Source organism: Hemitrygon akajei, chromosome 6 (assembly GCF_048418815.1).
Source record: "Hemitrygon akajei chromosome 6, sHemAka1.3, whole genome shotgun sequence".
Lineage (NCBI taxonomy): Eukaryota > Metazoa > Chordata > Chondrichthyes > Myliobatiformes > Dasyatidae > Hemitrygon > Hemitrygon akajei.
Window position 1 is genome coordinate 86750760 of NC_133129.1, and position 19595 is coordinate 86770354.

General features: G+C 44.8%; 1 protein-coding gene across 3 annotated transcripts in view; it reads right to left on the reverse strand.

The window, feature by feature from the left end:
- The window catches only part of LOC140729224 (neuronal tyrosine-phosphorylated phosphoinositide-3-kinase adapter 1-like), a 59520-nt gene extending 39958 nt beyond the window's left edge, over window positions 1-19562 (reverse strand). For 2 of the 3 annotated variants that reach the window (XR_012099290.1, XM_073048745.1), the window contains exons 1-2: window positions 19279-19562; window positions 4516-4763 (exon numbers count right to left, since the gene is read on the reverse strand). Coding sequence is in view for 1 of the 3 variants with exons in the window: in XM_073048745.1 (XP_072904846.1) it covers window positions 4516-4715 (200 nt within the window). In the remaining 2 variants the exon portion in view is untranslated. The remainder of the gene's footprint in view (window positions 1-4515; window positions 4764-19278) is intronic. The other variant, XR_012099291.1, reaches the window with a different exon arrangement.
- Window positions 19563-19595: the final 33 nt, after the last annotated feature.

A 19595-nucleotide genomic window follows, 5' to 3' on the forward strand; every position in this document is an offset into this window, starting at 1 on the left:
TAACCCTTTCATCACTGGGATCATTTTTGTGAACCTCCTCCAGAGTAATTATACAAATATCTGTCCTTCACCCTCAGAGAGATCTGTAGACAGTCTGAAGTCTCAAATTCTTGCTTGATTCAAGGTATCGATGCACTCACTGGGATCTCTCAGTTCCTCTCTGCCAGGATGCAATACGTCTCCGTACCTCTCTCTCAGAGAGGCATCTGTCCCCTAAAATCTCTTCAATGTACGGAGTTGGGTGGATAAAGGATGGGTATATTCAGACTTCCTGAATGCATTTCTTAAGTTCATCATCATCGTTATGTGCTGTGTGGTATTGTGAGCAATCATGGTCTTATCCATGACTATGATTGTTCTTGTCAAATTTTTTCTACAAAAGTGGCTTGCCATTACCTTCTTCTGGGCAATGTTTTTACAAGATGGGTGAACCCAGCCATTATCAATGCTCTTCAGAGACTATCCATCTGTCGTCAGTGGTTGCATATATACGCACCAGCTGCTCGTATGACCATCCACCACCTGCTCCCATGGCTTTTTGTGACCCTGATCGGGGGGCTAAGCAGGGTGACCTGCAGGCAAGCACCTTACACCTCCTTTGTTAGAGATCCATCTCCACCCACATTGGGGAGATGATTGATTAATGGAATACAGAGGGTTAGGATCAATCGTGGTGGCACAGTGGGAAATTACACTGCCTCTACACGTCAGAGACCTAGGTTCAATCCTGACCTCTGGGGGGGTCAGTCTGTCCTCTTGAGCTTTCATTTTGGTTTCTTCCCACATGCCAATGATGGGTATCGGTCGGTTATCTGGTTGAAGGGTAGAATCTGGAGAGAACCCAGTATGAGTGCACACATCTCTGGAGGAGAGGGAAAGAGAAACCCTAATCAATGTAACAATCTCTGAGGTAGGGGATAAAGGGAGACCACAGATCTCTAAGGTAGAGGAAGAACCCAGTCAATGAATAGATATTTCCAATGGAGAGGGATTCCCAAGTCTGTACAGATCTCTCTGAGGGACAGGGATACCACAGTCAGTGTACAGGAGGGAACGCGCCGGGGGGGGGGGGGGGGGGGGGAGGGAGAGGGAGAAAAAAAACTGAGCTCTCTAACAAAGAGGAATACACCAGTCAGTGTGCAGATCTCTTGGAGGGTGAAAAAGACCCCAGTCAGTGTATAGATCTCTCCAAGGAAGAGCTCAGATACCATATTTTATTTTATTGATATATGCAGCAGGGAACAGGCCCTTCACACTCAACAAGCCATAAAGTCCAGCAAACTGCCTATTTAACTCTCAGCCTAATCACAAGATAATTTATAATGACCAGCCAACCTTCTCACCTTTGCTGGACTGCAGGAGGAAACTGAAGCACCCAGAGGAAACCTACATGGTCACGGGGAGAACGTACAAACTCTTTACAGGTGACGTCAGACTTGATCTCTGAACTTCAAATCCCTGAGCTTTAGTAACGTCTTGCTAACTACTACCATGGAGCCCCAATATCTCACTGAATAATGAAGTCCTTTGTTTCTTTAGCAACTATCCATCTATTTAACGTCTGAGCATCACAGACTGTGATCACCATCACTAGGGATGAAGTAGCTGGCTTAATGCCTGGTCTCTGGTCATTCTGGTTCACATAAAGCACACAGACTCTTCTAAGGCCCCTCTCTCATGGGAAAACCAAGATGGGCATTGAACAGCACCTGGGAAAGAATGGGATGAAGCAGGAGGCAGAGAGGAGGCTTGAATCTATGGAACAGATGAGGGAAAGGACTGAAGAGGAATGAGCGAGGGATATTACCAGACAAGGAAGAATAGAGTGAGTCATTCCAGTTGGGATTGAAGAGATGCTGCTCATGCTTGGAACATTTCTATCAGCTTAGAGCCCCAATCTAGAGAAAGAATTAAAACTTCATGGAGAGATACATATCATGGAAACAGGTCCTTCAGCCCAAAGGGTCCATGCCAACCCATTTACACTAATCCTGTTTTATCTGCCCTAGCTTCAAATCATTTCCCACAATACCTCCCCAGATTGTAGTTCTCACCCACACACTGCGGAGGTGGGGGGCAATTGAATAGCAGCCTACGTGTTTTTGGGGGTTAGGAGGAAACTGACGCTGCTGGGGAAAACACATGCGAAAATTACAAATAAACGCATAAGCATATTGATAGTGCTAGAGGTCATTTTGAACCAGAGTTTGATTTTTGGCTGACATCTAGGAAGGTTAGGTCTTAGATCTCCTCCAAGAGGACTGCAACCTTGTTGTAGGGTTTGGTGACTTGCGTGCCTCAATGACCCGGGGAGCTATGATGGCTGGAGTCAGGGCCTAGAACTTTACCTCTTGGTAGGGTGACCCATGTCAAACTGGTCAAAGGACAGAGGTCAGACTAAGAGTGGTTCACTGGTCCTCCAGGTTCAGGGGCTCAACTCAGGGCTAACAACCCTGAGTGGTCAAAAAAAAAGTTATGGAAACAGCAATGAAGAATCCTTCTACATCTGTGTGCAGATGGAGTATGGACAGACAGGTGGAAGACCTTCATTGCTGCCCTAAATGCAAGAGGCATAACAGGCAGTAAGTAAGCAAGGTCTCAGATCTGAGGGGCTTATGGACTGGCCCAGAGAGACACTTCCTGACCATTGGGAAGGACAGGCATAGAGTGCAAAAGGGAAGATTAAAGGCTGGAACAGAACATACATGAGTGCATGAAAGAGACTAAGAGTGAGACACACACACACACACACACACACACACACACACACACACACACACACACACGGAGGGTCAGACTGAGGGGGTGATCATTCAACTTCTTAAATCAAAGTATGAGTACAGGACATGGGGCATTATGTTGAAGTTGTATAAGATATTGGTGAGGCCCAATTTGGAGTAATGCATGAAGTTTTGGTCACCTACCTACAGGAATGATGTAAACAAGGTTGAAAGAGTACTGAGAAAATTTACAAGGATGTTGCTGGATCTGGAGGACCTGGGTTACAAGGAAAGATTGAATAGGTTAGGACAGCATTCTTTAGCATGTAGAAGGCTGAGAGGAGATTTGATAGAAGTATACAAAATTATGAGGGGTACAGATAGGGTAAATGCAAGCAGGCTTTTTCCACTGAGGTTGAGTGGGACTACAACCAGAGGTCATGGGTTAAGGGAGAAAGTTGAAAAGCTTAATGGGAACATGAGGCAAAACTACTTTTCTCAGAGGGTGGTGAGAGTGTGGAATGAGCTGCCAGCACAAGAGGAGCATGCAAGCTCAAGTTCAATGTTTAAGAGAAGCTTGGATAGGTACGTGGATGGTAGGGGTATGGAGGGTTATGGTGCCAATGCTGGTGCGACGGGACTAGGCAGTTTAAATGGTTCAGCACAGACTAGAGGGGCCAAAGGGCCTGTTTATTTGCTGTAGTTTTCTTGACTCTATGGATTGAAGAAGCCATAATCAATTTTCCTTCTGTCAGAGGGACAATGCACCAGATGGTTACCTGGTTTGAAAACAGGATTCACAGATAGCAACACAGTGGGTAGAGGTGCTGCCTTCCAACTCCATCAATCTGGGTTCAATGCTGACCTCCAGCACTGTCTGCATGGAGTTTCCACGATCTTCTTTGACTGCCCATGATGCTCTGGTTCCCTCTCATATCCCAATGACGTGTGGGGTCAGTGGGTTAATCATCTGCTGTAAATTTCTCCTCAGAGTGAGGGTTTGGGAGAGAAGGGAGTTGGTGGTAATAAGATAGGATCGGAGTGACTGATAGCTCACACAGACTTGGTGGGCCAAAGAGTCTGCTTCTAATCTGTGTGACTCCCGGTTTAGTGTAGAAGGGCAGTTGATGGTCACCAGAGATCTGATGAACAGAAGGGCCCATTTCTTTGTTGGTTGACTCTGTAACATTGACTGAGGCCTTGGCAACAGACTGAAGATGATATCTCATCAGAATCTTCAAATGTACTCAAGCCCCATTGGAACAGTATCAGACCATTCAGCCCATCCATCTTCTCCACCACTCAATATGGCTGAGCTATTTTTTTCAACATCATTCTCCCAATTTGCTCTGTAAACCTTATCAAGAACCTGGAAACTTCAGTCTTAAATACACCCAATGACATGGCCTCCACAGTTGTCAGTGGCAACGAATTTCACAGATTCAACATCCTCTGGCTGAAGAAATTCCTCCACATCTCAGTTCTAAAGAGACATCCCTCTATTCCAGGGGTCCACAGCCCCCTCCCACCAATTACTGAGAGATTCTTGGACCCCAGGTTGGGAACCGCTACTCTATTCTGAGGTTGTGCCCCCAGATCCTAGACTCTCCTACTAATGGAAAAATGAGATCTCTCCCCAAGTCCATCCTTCTGAGCTCCACCAAACAAAGGCTCAGAGACATCAAACCTTGTAAGCCAAGCCAAGGTTGGGATGTATGCTTCTGAGGATAATGCTCGCAGGGTTGGGGGTTACGACAGATCGGGGGGGGGTGGGGTGAGTGGGAGAGGGCTTTACCTTTTCTTCGGTTCCTCCTCCCTGTGCTTCCAATCCACCTTGGTTTTACGGTACAGCAGGTTCATCTCGTGGCGGAGGGAGCGGCCAGCGCTGTCAGAACTGCAGCTGAGGCTTGTTAGTGAGTTGTAAGCCTTCAGACCCTTCTCCTCGATGAACTGCAGAAAACTGCTGATGGCTGCATCCTGGAGGCCACTGGACATCTTCCAGGGGCCAGGTGGTGGGGGCAAAACTGCGGGCGCCAGCCCCACCTGTTGGCAGAGAACACGTCACACTCAATGTTGGGATTGACACAGTATGAGGCTCTTTCTACCCTGACCCATCACTCCCAAGATCAGTCACAGACAGAAGCTCCCTCTATACTGTCCTAAAGTCAGACACAAAGTGAAGCTCCCTCTTCACTGTCTCAATACACACTCAATGGGTCAGACGCAGAGTGAAGCTCCCTCTACTGTCCCATCACATATTCCTGGGACAAGGGCAGATAAAGTGAAGCTTTTTCACACTGTCCCAGCACACACATTCCCAGGGCAGGGATTGCACAGGTTGGACACAAAGTAAAGATCTCCTCATACTGTCTTGTCAGACACTCCCTAGACAAGTAATGTCAGTTCCTCTTATCCACATAGTTTATGATCCAAGAGGTCATTTGGCCCATTGTGTCTGTTATCAGTCCAAAACATCCATCCAACCTCATCTCAGCACTGAATGAATGCTTTCCAGCACTTTTTTTTTAAATGGGAAAGGTTTCTGTCTCTTTCATCCTCGTGTGCTCCAGAAACCTTCCCTGCAGTGTCTCACAATATTCGAGTCCATATTTCCTCTTAGAGGCGTAAGAGAAGAACCAACCAGCCATCAATCCCAGCCTCACTTATATCCCTGTAACTCAATCTCTCCACATTCACAACTCCCCCCAGATTCTTCTCTTCACTCACAACTGGCGCAAGGGGTCTGATTTATAGCATACAATTAACCCACTGAACCCACACACCATTGGAATGTGGGAGGAAAACTACGCTGCTACAGGGAAAATGTACATGCTACACATGCACAGATACATGAATGCACGCACATGCAGACACAGGCTCAGATACAGACACAGGCAGCGCCAGAGGGAGGGATCGAACACTGTCTCTGGAGCTGTGGGCAAGGGTGTCACACGCTGATCTATCATACTGCTCAATCATAAATCCAGAATGTTTCTCTATCCCCTCTACCCCATTCCAACCTATTACTCTTGCCACGCATTGATTAGAGTTCTCTTGAAAGCAACTTTTGTACTATCTACATTGTCTCCCGGTTATGATTTAGGGAATTCCCTTATATTCTTGACGTTATTCTCACAACCTAGTCACAACTTTCCTCATCCCTCTTCCTATGTTAGTTTGAATATCTGTAGAGCACTCCGCATAATACAACATCCTTTTTTTGGTTCTCCAATTTACCCAGTATAGCCCCATTCAGTAATTTGTTAGGCATTTCCATTAAGTCCATAAAATAAAGATTAGAATTAGGTCATTTGGCCCATTGAGTCTACTCCACTAATCTTTCAGGCCCAATCTCCTGCCTTCTTCCCATATCTCTTCATGCCCTGATTAATCAAGAACCTATCAACCTCTGCCTTAAAATATACCCAATGACAGCCTCCACAGCCGCCTGTCTAAATGAGTTCCACAGATTCACCACTCTCTGGCTAAAGAACTTCCTCCTCGTCACTGATCTAAAGGGACATCCCTCTATTCTCTCTTGTATTTGACATTTCTACCCTGAAGAAAAAAAAAACTGACTGTTTACCCTTTCTGTGGTCTCCATCGATCAGGGTCAACCATAGATATTGTCATAAGACTGCTGGAGCAGAATTAGGCCATTCAGCCCATCAAACTTGTTCCACCATTTCATCATGGCTAATCCATTTTTCCTCTCAGCCCCAATCTCCTGCCTTCTCTCCGTACCCCTTCATGCCCTGACCCACCCACAGCACACCGTTATGGTGAGCGTCTCATCCACACCCAATGGTCCCATCTCTGAGCATCCCAAGCTGGAGGAATGGTCCCTGCACTCCCTGGGGGGAGCCAGGGCCCATCATCGACCAAGGGGTCGATCTCATCCCTACCTCCCAACATTACTAATTCAGAAAATTCAGCCGGAGCCAGGGCCTGAAGTAAAGAGGGACTACTTAAAAGTTCAAAGTACATATATGACACTATATACAACCAGGAGATTCATTTTCATGCAAACATTAGCAGTAAATACAAGCCATAGGCCCACAAGACATAGGAGCAGAATTAGGCCATTTGGCCCACTGAGTCTGCTCCACCATTCCATCATGGCTGATCCAATTTCCTCTCAGACCCAATCTCCTGCCTTCTGCCCGTATCCCTTCATGCCCTGACTAATCAAGAATCTATCAACCTCTGCCTTAAATACACCCTATGACTTGATCTCCACAGCTGCCTGTGGTAACGAATTCCACAGATTCACCACTCTCTGGCTAAGGAAGTTTCTCATCACTGTTCTGAATAGACACCCCTCTATTTTGAGGTTGTGTCCTCTGATCCTAGACTCACCACTATAGGAAACATCCTCTTCACATCCACTTGTCATTCTTCGAAATTCCAGTGATTACAAGTCCAGAGCCTTCAACTGCTGCTTTCATTCCTGGAATTATTCTCGTGAACCTCCTCTGACCCTCTCTCCAATGTCAGAACATCCTTCTTAGATAAGGGATGACAATACTCCCAATGAGGCCTCACCAGTGTGTCATAAAGCCTCAGCATTACATCCTTGCTTTTATATTCCAGTTCTCTCAAAATGAAAGCTGGCATTACATTTGCCTTCCTCAACTTGCAAGTAAATCTTTAGGAAATCCTACACAAGGACTCCCAAGTCCTTTTGCACCTTGGATTTTTGAAACACCATAGAATCAATGAAAAACTGCACATAGGAAGGTGGACAAACAACCAATGTGCAAAAGACAACAAACTGTGCAAATACGTAAAGAAACAAAAAACAAAATATTCATAAATAAGCAATAAATATCAAGAACATGAGATGAAGATCGTTGAAAGTGAGTCCATAGGTTGCGGGGACAGTTCTACGTTGGGGTGAGTGAAGTTATCCACTCTGGTTAAACTCAGTCAGCTCCATCTTGGGCACTGGCCTCCCCAGCATTCAGGACACCTTCAAGAAGCAAAGACTCAAAAAAGTGGCATCCATCATTATCGAACTCCATCACCTAGGACAAGCCCTCTTCTCATTCCTACCACCAGGAAGGAGGTACAGAAGCCTGAAGGATTCACCTTCACCATCAGATTTCTGAATGGACAATGAACCCTTGAACACTGCCTCACTATTGTGTTAATGTTTACACTACTTATTTAATTTATACAGTTGCAAGAAAAAGTTTGTGAATCCTTTGCAATTATCTGGTTTTCTGCATTAATTACTCATAAAATGGGGCCTGATCTTCATCTGTCATAATAATAGATAAACACAATCTGTCTAAACTAATAATACACAAACAATTATACTTCTCCTCGTCAATACTGAATACACCATTTAAACAATCACAGTCTAGGTTCAAAAAAGGATGTAAACCTCTGGGATACAAAAGCTACTGAGTCAGTAGCCAATCAATGAGAGGAGATTGGAGGCATTGGTTGTAGAGGTGCCCTGCCCTAGAGATGCACAAAGCTGGAAAAGGCTACAAAAGCATTTCTAAAGACCTGAGTGTTCATCAGTCCACAGTAAAAAAAAAAATTGTCTGCAAATGGAGGAAATTCAGTACTGTTGCTACTCTCCCTAGGATTGGGTGTCCTGCAAAGATCTCGCCAAGCTCAACACACAATGTTGAAGGAGGTGGAAAGGAACCCAAGTGTAATAGCAAAAGACCTGCAGAACTTCTAGAATTTGCTGAAGTCCTTGTTCATGTGTCCACTATAAGAAAACACTGAACAAGAATGGTGGTCATGGAAGGATTCCATGAAGAAACCACCGCCCTGCAAATAAAAAACATTGCTGCATGTCTCAAGTTTGCAAAAGATCACCTGGATGATCCACTAAGCTTCTTGGACAATGTTTTGTGATGAAACAAAAGTTGAGCTTTTGGCAGCAATGCACACAGCTATGTTTGGTGGAAAAAGGGCACTGCACACCAACACCAAAATCTCATCCCAGCTGAGAAGCATGGTGGAAGGAGCATCACGGTTTGGGGCTGCTTTGCTGCCTCAGGGCCTGAACAGCCTGCAGTTGTTGAGGGAACAATTAATTCAAAATTGTATCAAGACATTTCACAGGAAAATGTCAGGGTAGCAGTCCATCACCTGAAGTTCAAAAGAAGTTGGATGATGCAACAATGCACCAAAACACAAGAGAAAATTAACAACAGAATGGTTTAAAAATAAGAAAATTCATGTTTCGGAATGGCCAAGTCCAAGTCCAGACCTTAACCGAATTGAGATGCTGTGGCATGACCTGAAGAGGGCTGCTCATGCAAGATATCCCAGAAAAAGTGATGAACTGAAAGTTTTGTATGGAGAAATGGGTTAAAATTCCTCCTTGCTGTTGTGCAAATCTGATCAGCAGTTACAAAAAACATTTGGTAGAGGTACTGTTGCTAAATAAGATGTTACAAGTTATTAACATACTTTTTTCAGCCTGTACTGTGAATGATTAAATGTGTTCAATTAAGACATAAGAAGTATAATTGTTTCTGTGTTATTAGTTTAGGCAGATGATGGTTGTTTATTATTATGATTTCAATGAAGATCAGACCACATTTTATGAGTAATTAATGCAGAAAACCAGGTAAGGGTTCGCAAACTTTTTCTTACATATATGAAATGCCCTGGTTAAGATTTATACTGCTTATGCTGTGAGGTATTTTTATTTTTAGCAGTTTCTGCAAAAGCAGTGTGTCCTGTTAGTAATAATATTTTGGCTTCAGCTAAAGATAAGGAGCCATGATGTCCAACTTAGGAAAGTCGTGTCAGCCAACTGTAACTTTCTGCCCAATGGAAGGCTCAGGATAGCTGGGCAGGATCAGATTTCTGAAGGACATTAGTCTGATCTGGGGTCTTTCAGCAGGAGCTGCTCAGCGGGGCACAGGGAAGATGCCACCGAATGCCATTTGAAGAAGAGACCTCGCTGTAAGAAGTGCTTTGTGCAGATAAACGGTTTCAAGGAGGAAGGGCAATACTCCTGAGAGAGCCAGTTCGTTCGAGATGGTTTTTGAGGGAGGTTCCAACTGTGGCTGCTGTCCTTCACGCAGAATGTGGGTTTAGTGCACAAGTAATGTGATATACCCATCTACTCCAGAAATGAGCTCCAACGTTTCTGTGCACATTGGTTTAACTCTAATGGGTCCTTTTACTTTTCTTTCCTTTTATGCCGGTGTATGATCTGTTAATTTCCTGGTAAAAGGTAACTTAGCATGGAGAAGTATTTATACAGCATTCTCTATAATTGATGTCCCTTAATTGGAACATCCCAACTTTCCCGTTTGGTTGAACCCCAAATCAAGCTGACACTTGACGTGTACTGCTTATGAAAGATGGCCTTCTCACCACTGAGTCACATGGCTGTTAGAAGAGTTAACTAATGAGCCAGGTTTATATACGGGCCCAGTGAGAGGGTTACACATATTAAACCCCACTCTGATTCTGGTTCAAGACCCTAATGGTTAAGGGTAATAACGTTCTTGGTGTGGGTCTTCTACTCTCCTGTATACCATCAATGCCCACATTACTTGGGCATCTACATACAAAAAAAAACTTGTGTCACCTGTGGGTTAGGTGGGCAGTTTCTGGGCATTGTTGGTATCAAGAAGGGGGACCCAAAATTCACCAGTCGCACACGTCCTGGATATAAATCTCTCCAATAATTTGTGGTGGTCTAACCTTGGGTATCCTCCAAGAGGACTACAACCTTGTTGTGGTTTGGGGGCTTGTGTGCCTCAATGACCCAGAAAGCTATGTAAGCTGGAGTCAGGGCTTTATGCTTTGGCTCTTGGTAGAAAACAGACAAACATCTATGACAAGCAGGTTAAAGGGCAAAGCCAGGCCAAGTCCACTGATCCTCCAGGTTCGGGGGTTCTGCTCATGGTTAACAACCCTGACTGGTAAAACAAAATTCTACATAAACAGCAATGAAGAATCTTTCTATATCCGAGTGTGATGGTATTCTTGAATCTTCACCCAGGACTTGCAAGACTGACAGTAGTTAAAACTGAGAGAAAGCTACTGACGTGATGAAGAAAGCCCTGAACACCATCAAAGATGAGGACCTTCATTGCTGCCCTAAATAGTAGCAGTGTAACAGGCTGTAAATAAGAACCCATAGTGATGAAATGACCAAGAAAGTACTACAATGACTACTTGCACAGAAAGCTAAGGAAAATTGGCAAGGATCTAATAACCCTCACCATTTTGTTTAACAGATGCGTCATAGACAACATTCTAGCTAGATAAATCATGGATACCATGTAGCGGCTACTCAGCTCATGATTACAGAGGGCAGAGAGTTGGGGAGATAGCCCAATCTATCATGGACACCAGCTCCCCTTCCACTGCCTCCGTCTACACTTCCCTCTGCCACGGGAAAGCAGTTGACATCATCCATCAGAGATCCCCACCACCCAGGCCATGTTCTCTTCTCGCTGCTGCCATCAGGTAGAAGGTACAAGAGCCTTTAGACTCACACCACCAGGTTTAAGAACAGTTATTACCCGTCAACTACACTCACTTGCCCATCCAACGAGATGTTTCTACAACTAATGATATCACTTTTGGGACTTTTTATCTTGTTATCTCATGTTCTAGTTATTTATTTATGTTTGCACTTACAGTTTGTTGTCTTCTGCACTCTTGTTGAGCTTTCACTGATGCTGTTATAATTACTATTCCACAGATTTGCTGAGTATACCCATAGGGAAATGAATCTCAGGATTGTATATGGTGACATATAAATATGGTGACTTTGATAATAAATTTCCTTTGAACTTGACATAATGAAAGACCCCTCCCACACCAATCATGCTCTCTTCATCCTTCTTCCATCAGGCACAAAAGACAGAAGCTTGAGGGCACATAGCACCAGGTACCTATGCCACTGTTATCAGATTCTGGTGAAAAATATGGACTCCCGATCTCCCAACCTAACTCATTGTGGCCGCTGCACTCTATTTGTTTGTCTGCAATGCACACTCTATTCTGCATCCTATTTTCCTTTTTACTATCTCATTGGACTTCTGTATGTAATGAATTGTCTGGATGGCACAGAAACAATGAACAGTCTTTTCCCCATGGTACAGGAATCAAGAACTTGAGGGCACAGATTTAAGTTGAGAGGGGAGAGATTTGAAAGGAACCCGAGGGGCAACTTCTTTACAGAGAGAGTGATCAGAGGACCTGTCCTGAGCCCAGCATTCAAGCACAATTATGAAGAAAGCACGACAGCACCTCTACTTCCTTAGGAGTTTGCGGTGATTTGGCATGGCATCCAAAACTATGACAACCTCCTATAGATGTGCAGCAGAGAGTAGCAGTGAGAAACACCAATGCCTATGAATGGCCAAAAGTAGCAGGTATGACCCAGTCCATCATGAGTAAAGCCCTCCCCACCATTAAGCACATCTACACGAAGCATTGTCACAGGAAAGCAGCATCCATCATCAGGAACTCCCACCACCCAGGACATGCTCTCTTCTTACAGTTGCCATCAGGAAGGTGGTACAGGAGCCTCAGAAGTCACATCGCTGGGTTCAGGAACAGTTATTACTGCATTGCAGTCAGGCTCTTGAACCAGAAGGGACAACTTCACTTGCCCCATTACTGAACTGTTCTCACAACCTATGGACTCACTTTCAAGGACTCCTCATCTCATGTTCTCAATATTTATTGCTTATTTATTTATATTTTTGTTTATTCTATTTTTTTCATTTGCAGTTTGTTGTCGTCTGCACTCTGGTTGAACATCCTAGTTGTGCAGTCTTTCACTGATTCTGTTATAGTTACTATTTCATAGATTTGTTGAGGATGCCCACAAGAAAATGAATCTCAGTTGTATATAGTGACATACATGTACTTTGATAATAAAATTTACTTTGAACTTTTATATACAACGAGCTGCCACAAGATGTACAATAAGAGGAAAGGTTTAGAGCAGGGGTTCCCAAATGCCATGGACTCCTACCATGCGTGGACCTCAGGTTAGGAGCCCCTGCTTTAGAGGGATATGGGTCAAATGTAGGCAAAGGGGACAAAATTAGGTAAAGATCTTGGTTGAGAGATGGGCCAAAGGGCCTACTTCCACAGTGTTAGACTATGATTATGGGCCCTGTAACTCCTCTATGGACAGTCCCAAGCCCGTATGCCAGAGGAGGGTTGGGCACAGGGCGAGCAATGCATCTTGTAAAAACCCAGAGCTATAGAAATGGCAACAGACCTCATCAAGAATATAGAGGAAAGGATACACAAAGAAGATGGGCTCCACCCGAGAAAAATTGAAAGACTACCACAGAATAGAGGACTCTAAGCTGCTGTCAGTGATCTATGTCCCAGGAGGGGTGATGGGCTTAAGAAAATGATTCCTGCAGAAACATGACAAAATGACACAAAAAGGCAGACGGGGTGATGAATTGGGATGAGTAAATGAGAGGAGACCAAGCACAATGGCTCTGCTGTTGCCATTCCCTTGTGGTGGGTCTTTGGTTGGAAAAGGGCTTTCTACCTTCTTCCTAGGCCAGCTGGTGGGGCTTGCCACTGGGTAGAAACTGAACTGGAGTGCCAATGAAGTTTCAGCAGCAGGTTGGAGGAGAGGGATCCTAAAGCAAAAAGCTCAGCCCCCTAACTTGTCAAAGCCTGTCCACCATCTACAAGGCTTGTCAGTAGTGTGATGGCACACTCTCCATTTACCTGGGTGAGTGTAGCTTCAAAAATAACAAATAAACTCGACGGCATCCAGAACACAGCAACCTGGTTTTATTTGTTTAGCGATACAGTGTGGAGTAGGTCTTTCTGTCTCTTCGAGTTACACTGCACCAGCAGCCCCATAACCCCAATTAATTCTAGCCTAATCACTGAACAATTTATAACAACCAATCATCTTACTCGGTTCGTCTTTGGACTGTGGGAGGGAACTGGAGCACCCACAGAAAACTCACACATTCAATGGGGAGGACATACAGAGACTTCTTACAGAATGTCACAGCAGCGGTCGTTCAGGATAGACTGCAGAACTCATCTAGTAAGGCTTTATGGGTGTAACTGAGAAATAAGAAATGTATGACCATGTTAATGGGGCTATATTATAAACTACCCAACACTCCGTGGGATTTAGAGGAACAAATTTGTAGAGAGATCGCAGACCATTGCGAGAAACAGGCAGTTTATAGTAGGTGATTTTAACTTTCCACATATTGACTGAAACCCCCTTACTGTAAAAGGACTTGTTGTGATTGAGTTTGTCAAATGTGTTTAGGAAAGTATCCTTACTCAATACAAAGAAGTCCCAACTTGGAAGTGTGCAATACTACTTGATCTCCTTTTAGGGAAGGTGAAGTGTAGGTGACAGAAGTTTATGTAGGGAAACACTTTACATCTAGTGATCATAATGCCATTAGTTTCAAGGTAATTATGGAAAAAGGGTTGAGATTCTAAATTCGATTTTTGATAGTATCAGAAAGGATCTGGCAAATGTGGATTGGGACAGGCTGTTTTCTGGCAAAGGTGTACTTGGCAAGTGGGAGGCCTTCAAAAATTACATTTTGAGAGTACAGAACTTGTCTGTGCCTATCAGAATAAAAGGTAAAGAATATAGGTGTGGGGAACCTTGGCTTTCAAGAGACATTGAGGCCCTGGTTAAAAAAAATAAAAAGAGGTACACAGCAGGTATAGGCAGGTAGGAACAAATGAGGTACTTGTGGAGTGTAAGAAATACAAGAGGGAACATTTAAGAAAAAAATTCAGGGGAGCTAAATGAAGGCATGATGTTGCCCTAGCAGACAAGGTGAAGGAGAATCTTAAAGGATTCCAAAGATATGTTAACAGCAAAAGGTTTGTAAGGGTCCTCTGGAAGATCAGAATGGTCACCTATGCATGGAGGTAAAAGAGATGGGGAAGACCTTACATGGATTTTTCCCCTCTACATTTACTCAGGAGACAGACACAGAAGTGCGGACAAGTACAGTGAAGTCATGAAACCTAAACAGATTACAGAGGAGATGTTTACTGTCTTGAGGCAAATTAGGAGAGATAAATCCCAAGGGCTTGACAAGGTGTTCCCTCGGTCCCCGCGGAAGGCAAGTGCAAAAATTTCCGGGGCCCTAGCTGAAATATTTAGATCCTTAGTGACAGGTGAGGTACTACAGGATTGGAGGATAGCTAATGTTGTTCCGCTGTTTAAGAAAGGCTCTAAGAATAAACCAGGAAATTATAGGCTGGTGACCTTGACATCAGTGGGAAAGTTACTGGACAGTATTCTAAGGGACTGGATAAATGAGTATTTGAATAAACAGGGATTGTTTAGGGATAGTCAGCATGGCAGCTCATGTCTAACCAATCTTATAGTTTTTTGAGAAAGTTACTAGGAAAGTTGATGAGGCCAAAGCAGTGGATGTTGCTTACATGGACTTTAGCAAGGCATTTGACAAGGTCCTGCATGGGAGGTTGGCCAAGAAGGTTCAGCTACTTGGCATTGAAGATGAGGTAGTAAATTGGATTAGATGTTGGCTTTGTAGGAGACGCCAGAGAGTGGGTAGTAGATAGTTGCCCCTCTGACTGGAGGTTTGTGACTTGTGGAGTGTTGCAGGGATTGCTGCTGGGTCCATTGCTGTTTGTCATCTATAATCAATAAATATAGAGGAGAACGTGGATCAGCAAAGTTGCGGATGACAGCGGACAGTGAGAAAGACTATCAGAGCTTGCAGCAGGATCTGGACCAGCTTGAAAAATGGGCAAAAAAATGGCAGATGGAATTTAATGCAGCCAAGTGCAAGGAATGTAATTCTGTAGATCAAACAGGGTCGGAGAATGGTAGAGCACTGAGAAGTATGGTAGAACAAAAGGAACTGGGAATTCATTGAAAGTGGCAGCACAGGTAGATAGGATTATAAAGTTTTGGGCATGTTGGCCATCACAAATCCAAGTACTGAGTAAGGGTGATGGAATGTTATGTCAAAGTTGTATGAGATGCTGGTGAGGCCTAATTTGGAGTATTGTGTGCAGTTTTGGTCACCAACCTACAGGAGAGATGTAAGTAAGTTTGAAAGAATACAGAGAAAATTTACAGGAAACGTTGCCGGGACTAGAGAATCTGGATTATAAGGAAAGAATGAATCGGTTAGGACTTCATTGCTTGAAGATTGAGGGGAGATTTGATAGAAGCGAATTATAAGGGTAAGTCCAAGCAGGCTTTTTCCACTGACGTTGAGTGGCATTACAGAGGTCATGGGTTAAGGGTAAAAGGTGAAATATTTAAGGGGAAACTTCTCTCAGAGGGTGGTGAGAGTGAGGAATGAGCTGCCAGCGCAAGTGGTGAGCTCGATTTCAATGTTTAAGAAAAGTTTTGGTAGGTACATAGGTATGGAGGGCCATGGTCCCGGTGCAGGTCGATGGCAGTAGGCAGTTGAAATGGTTCGGCTCTGACCAGATGGGCAGAGCAGCCTATTTCTGTGCTGTACTTTTCTATGACTTTATGACTCTATAAACAGTACCATAATTGAACTTTGAGCTCTGGAACACCCTGAGCTGTAATAGTGACACCCTAACTGCTATACTACGTGGATGGATTGATGGACAAACACATCCACGGTTGCTCACTCCATCACCGGCTTCAACAACGCACAAGAAGCTTAAGACCATCTAGGACAGAGCACCTCACTCAACAGGCACCCCATCTACAACCAATCTCTCACTCCACCACTGCACACAGTAGCAGTGGTGTGAAACATCTACAGAATGTACCACAGCAACTCACCAAGACTCCTTAGACAACACTTTCCAAACCCACCTTGACCAGGAGGAACGAGAGGACAGCAAAGGTAATGGCGAACACCAACATCTAGAAGTTGTCCTCCAAGCCACACACCGTCCTGACATCATCCTTCCTTCATCATCGCACGGTCAAAGCCCTGGAACTCCCCCCCACCCCGACAGCACTGTGGGTGTAACCCACACCTCAAGGAGTATAGCAGTTCAAGAAGGCGGCTCAACACCACCTTGTCAAGCTGCAAGCCCATAACCCTCCTATGAATATAAATTACAAACTGGAAAACGCTCAGACCTTGTAAGTGTTCAAGATTTTAGATGACAGGAAATTGGGGTCTGTCACCCAGGGGTTTCTGTAGATTGGGTAGATGGATGGGTAAGTGAGTTAGTGGACTCCTGAGGTAGGAGAAGGGAGGGATGCAGGCCGTGGGGAGAGGGAAGTGTCTGGGCTAATAAAACCTCCTGGCTACGGTCAATGCCAAGTCTAACCCAACCTGCACAAACCCCTCCCCATGCCTGCACAAAGGCTATTCCCTAACTTATATACTTCCTCATGGACTTTGTTCCCAAAATGATCACACCCTACCCACCCCAACTCATAAATTGACAAAGCTATGTCTGGGAGAAAGCACAGGACATGGGTGTAAGATGAGTGGGCAAAGATCTTAAAGTGGACTTGAGGGGGAACTTTTTAAACACAGAAGATGGTGGATCTGTGGAATGAGCTGCTAGAAAAAGTAACGCTATAGAAAAGACTGGGTGGAGGGGTGGAGGTGCAAGGCACTCATTCTGTCTGCTAACTTGCAGGTTACCCTTGGACAAGGTGTAGCACCTGCTTAACTCCCTCCCACCCCAATGAGAGTCACGTGGAGCAGGTGGTGGATGGTCATATGAGCAGCTGATGCATATCACAAGTCCTGGTTCTGCAACCACTGAAGCCTGGCAGGCAATCTCTTGAAGAATATTGACAATGGCTGGGGTCTTGTAGAAACTGCCCAGAAGGCAATGGCAAACCACTTCTGTAGAAAAAGTTGCCAAGAAAATCATGATCATCAAAAGACCATGACTGCCCACATCATACGATACGGTACATAACGAAGGAATAGTAAAGACACGAAGCTGAGTGCAAGAAGACTTGCAAGAATGCCTCCAGTATTCAAGGGCCTGAGTTACAAACAGGTTATGCAGACTAGGATTTTATTCCTTGCAGTTTGGGTGACCTTACAAAGGTGTATAAAATCATGAGGGTCTTGATTTTCCCCAAAAGTCTTTTCCTCAAGGAAGGATTTTAGAGGGCAAAGGCAAGAAGAGGAGGAAAGTTTTAAGAGGGACCTAAGGGGCAACTTCACACAGAGGGTTACCCACAAAATGCTGGAGGAACTCAGCAGGTCAAGCAGCATCTATGGAAAAGAGTAAACAGTAGATATTTTGGGCCAAGACCCTTCTCCAGAACTGAGAAGGAAGGGGGAAGATTCCAGAATAAAGAGGTGAGGGGAAGGAGAAAGAGGCTAGCTGGAAGGTGATAATTGAAGCCATGTGGATAGGAAAGGTAAAGGGATGGAGAAGAATCTGTTAGGAGAGGAGAGTGGACCATAGGAAAAATGGAGGAAGGAGGGGACCCAGGGAGTGTAATATACAGGTGAGAAGTGAAAGATCAGAAAGGGGAATAGAGGAAGGGATGAGAGGAGGGGGAAATTTGTTCACCAGAGGACTAAAGGGTGAATGCAATCTTTTCCCCAAGGAAAGGGACTTTAAAGTAGAGGACAAAAGGTTTAAGTTGAGAAGAGGGGGAAGTTTAAAAAGGAACTGAGGGGTAACTTCACAGAGGGTGGTTGGCATATGAAACAAGGAAGTGGCTGACCAAGATTTGTTATTTATTTAGGTAAGCCCATCCTTGATATTGAATGAATGAAATTGCCCTTTGACTCACGAGAGAGCATAGGCCATCAGCTTTTTGCTGTTGACGTTTCTGTAGCAGGCAATTTCTTCTTTATGATGTTGAGTTGCTAGCTCGGCGCCCAACCCAGCATGGATGGAAAGCATGCACGGAAGCCGGCTGGATTCGAACTCGGGACCTTCCACCCCAAAGTCCAGCGCTGATACCATTACACCACCAGCGGGGCTATCCCTGATTTTAACCTAGCTTAATCATGGGACAATTTACAATGGCTAATTAACAGTCTTTGGACCGTGGGAGGAAACCAGAGCAGCAGGTGGAAACCCACGCAGTCATGGAGAGAACGTACAAACTCCTTACAGGCAGCAGCGGGAATTGAACCCAGGTCACCAGTACTGTGAAGAGTTGCGCTAACGCTATGCTACCATACTGTCCTTAATGTCAGTGATGGATGACCAAATGACACTGACATTTGGCCCACATCCTTCTAAACTTTCAGCAGTCACATACCTGCCCATGTGTTTTAAGGGTTGCCACTGTACTTGCCTCAAACACTTGGGCAGGTTCATGGATAGGAGACACGTGGGCCAAACACACAGGTAAGTGGGATTTGCTCTGCTGGCGTGGGCGAAGGGGCTGTATGAACCCAAAAGGAAAGTAGCCCCCAATTTTGAGCAGCAGACAGACATCACCCACCCCACGTCCCATGACATCCAGACAGGGGATGGAGAGGTGGGGAGGGAAGGGGGCAAAAGCAAGATCCCAACCAGCCAGAGGAATAAGCTGTCACAAATTCTGCAGCAAACGTCTACAAGTGAAAACATGCAAGGCAGCCTCCCTCCTCCACCCCATCCCCTTCCTTTCGAGAAGATAGGAATTCCTTACCTCCCGGACACCCTCCTTTTCAAGCCACACTCGGGGGATCTCACTGACCTTCGGCCATTCATCCACTCCTTATTGTCCAAGATGCAGATCCTTTATCTTCACAGATGAAAGAGGCCTCCTCCACGTCCACCCACCACCTCTGTTCAACAAATTATAATAATAAAATATATAAACAGGTGCCTCTCTGCCCCAAGGTGGGGGGGGGGGGGGGTTCACCTTAAAATGAGGTATGAATCATTCCTGTTATCTCCAGTCGTTTCAATGGCAGAACATTTTGTTTTTTTCGCCATCAGTCTATTCCCCTCCTCCTTTATCTT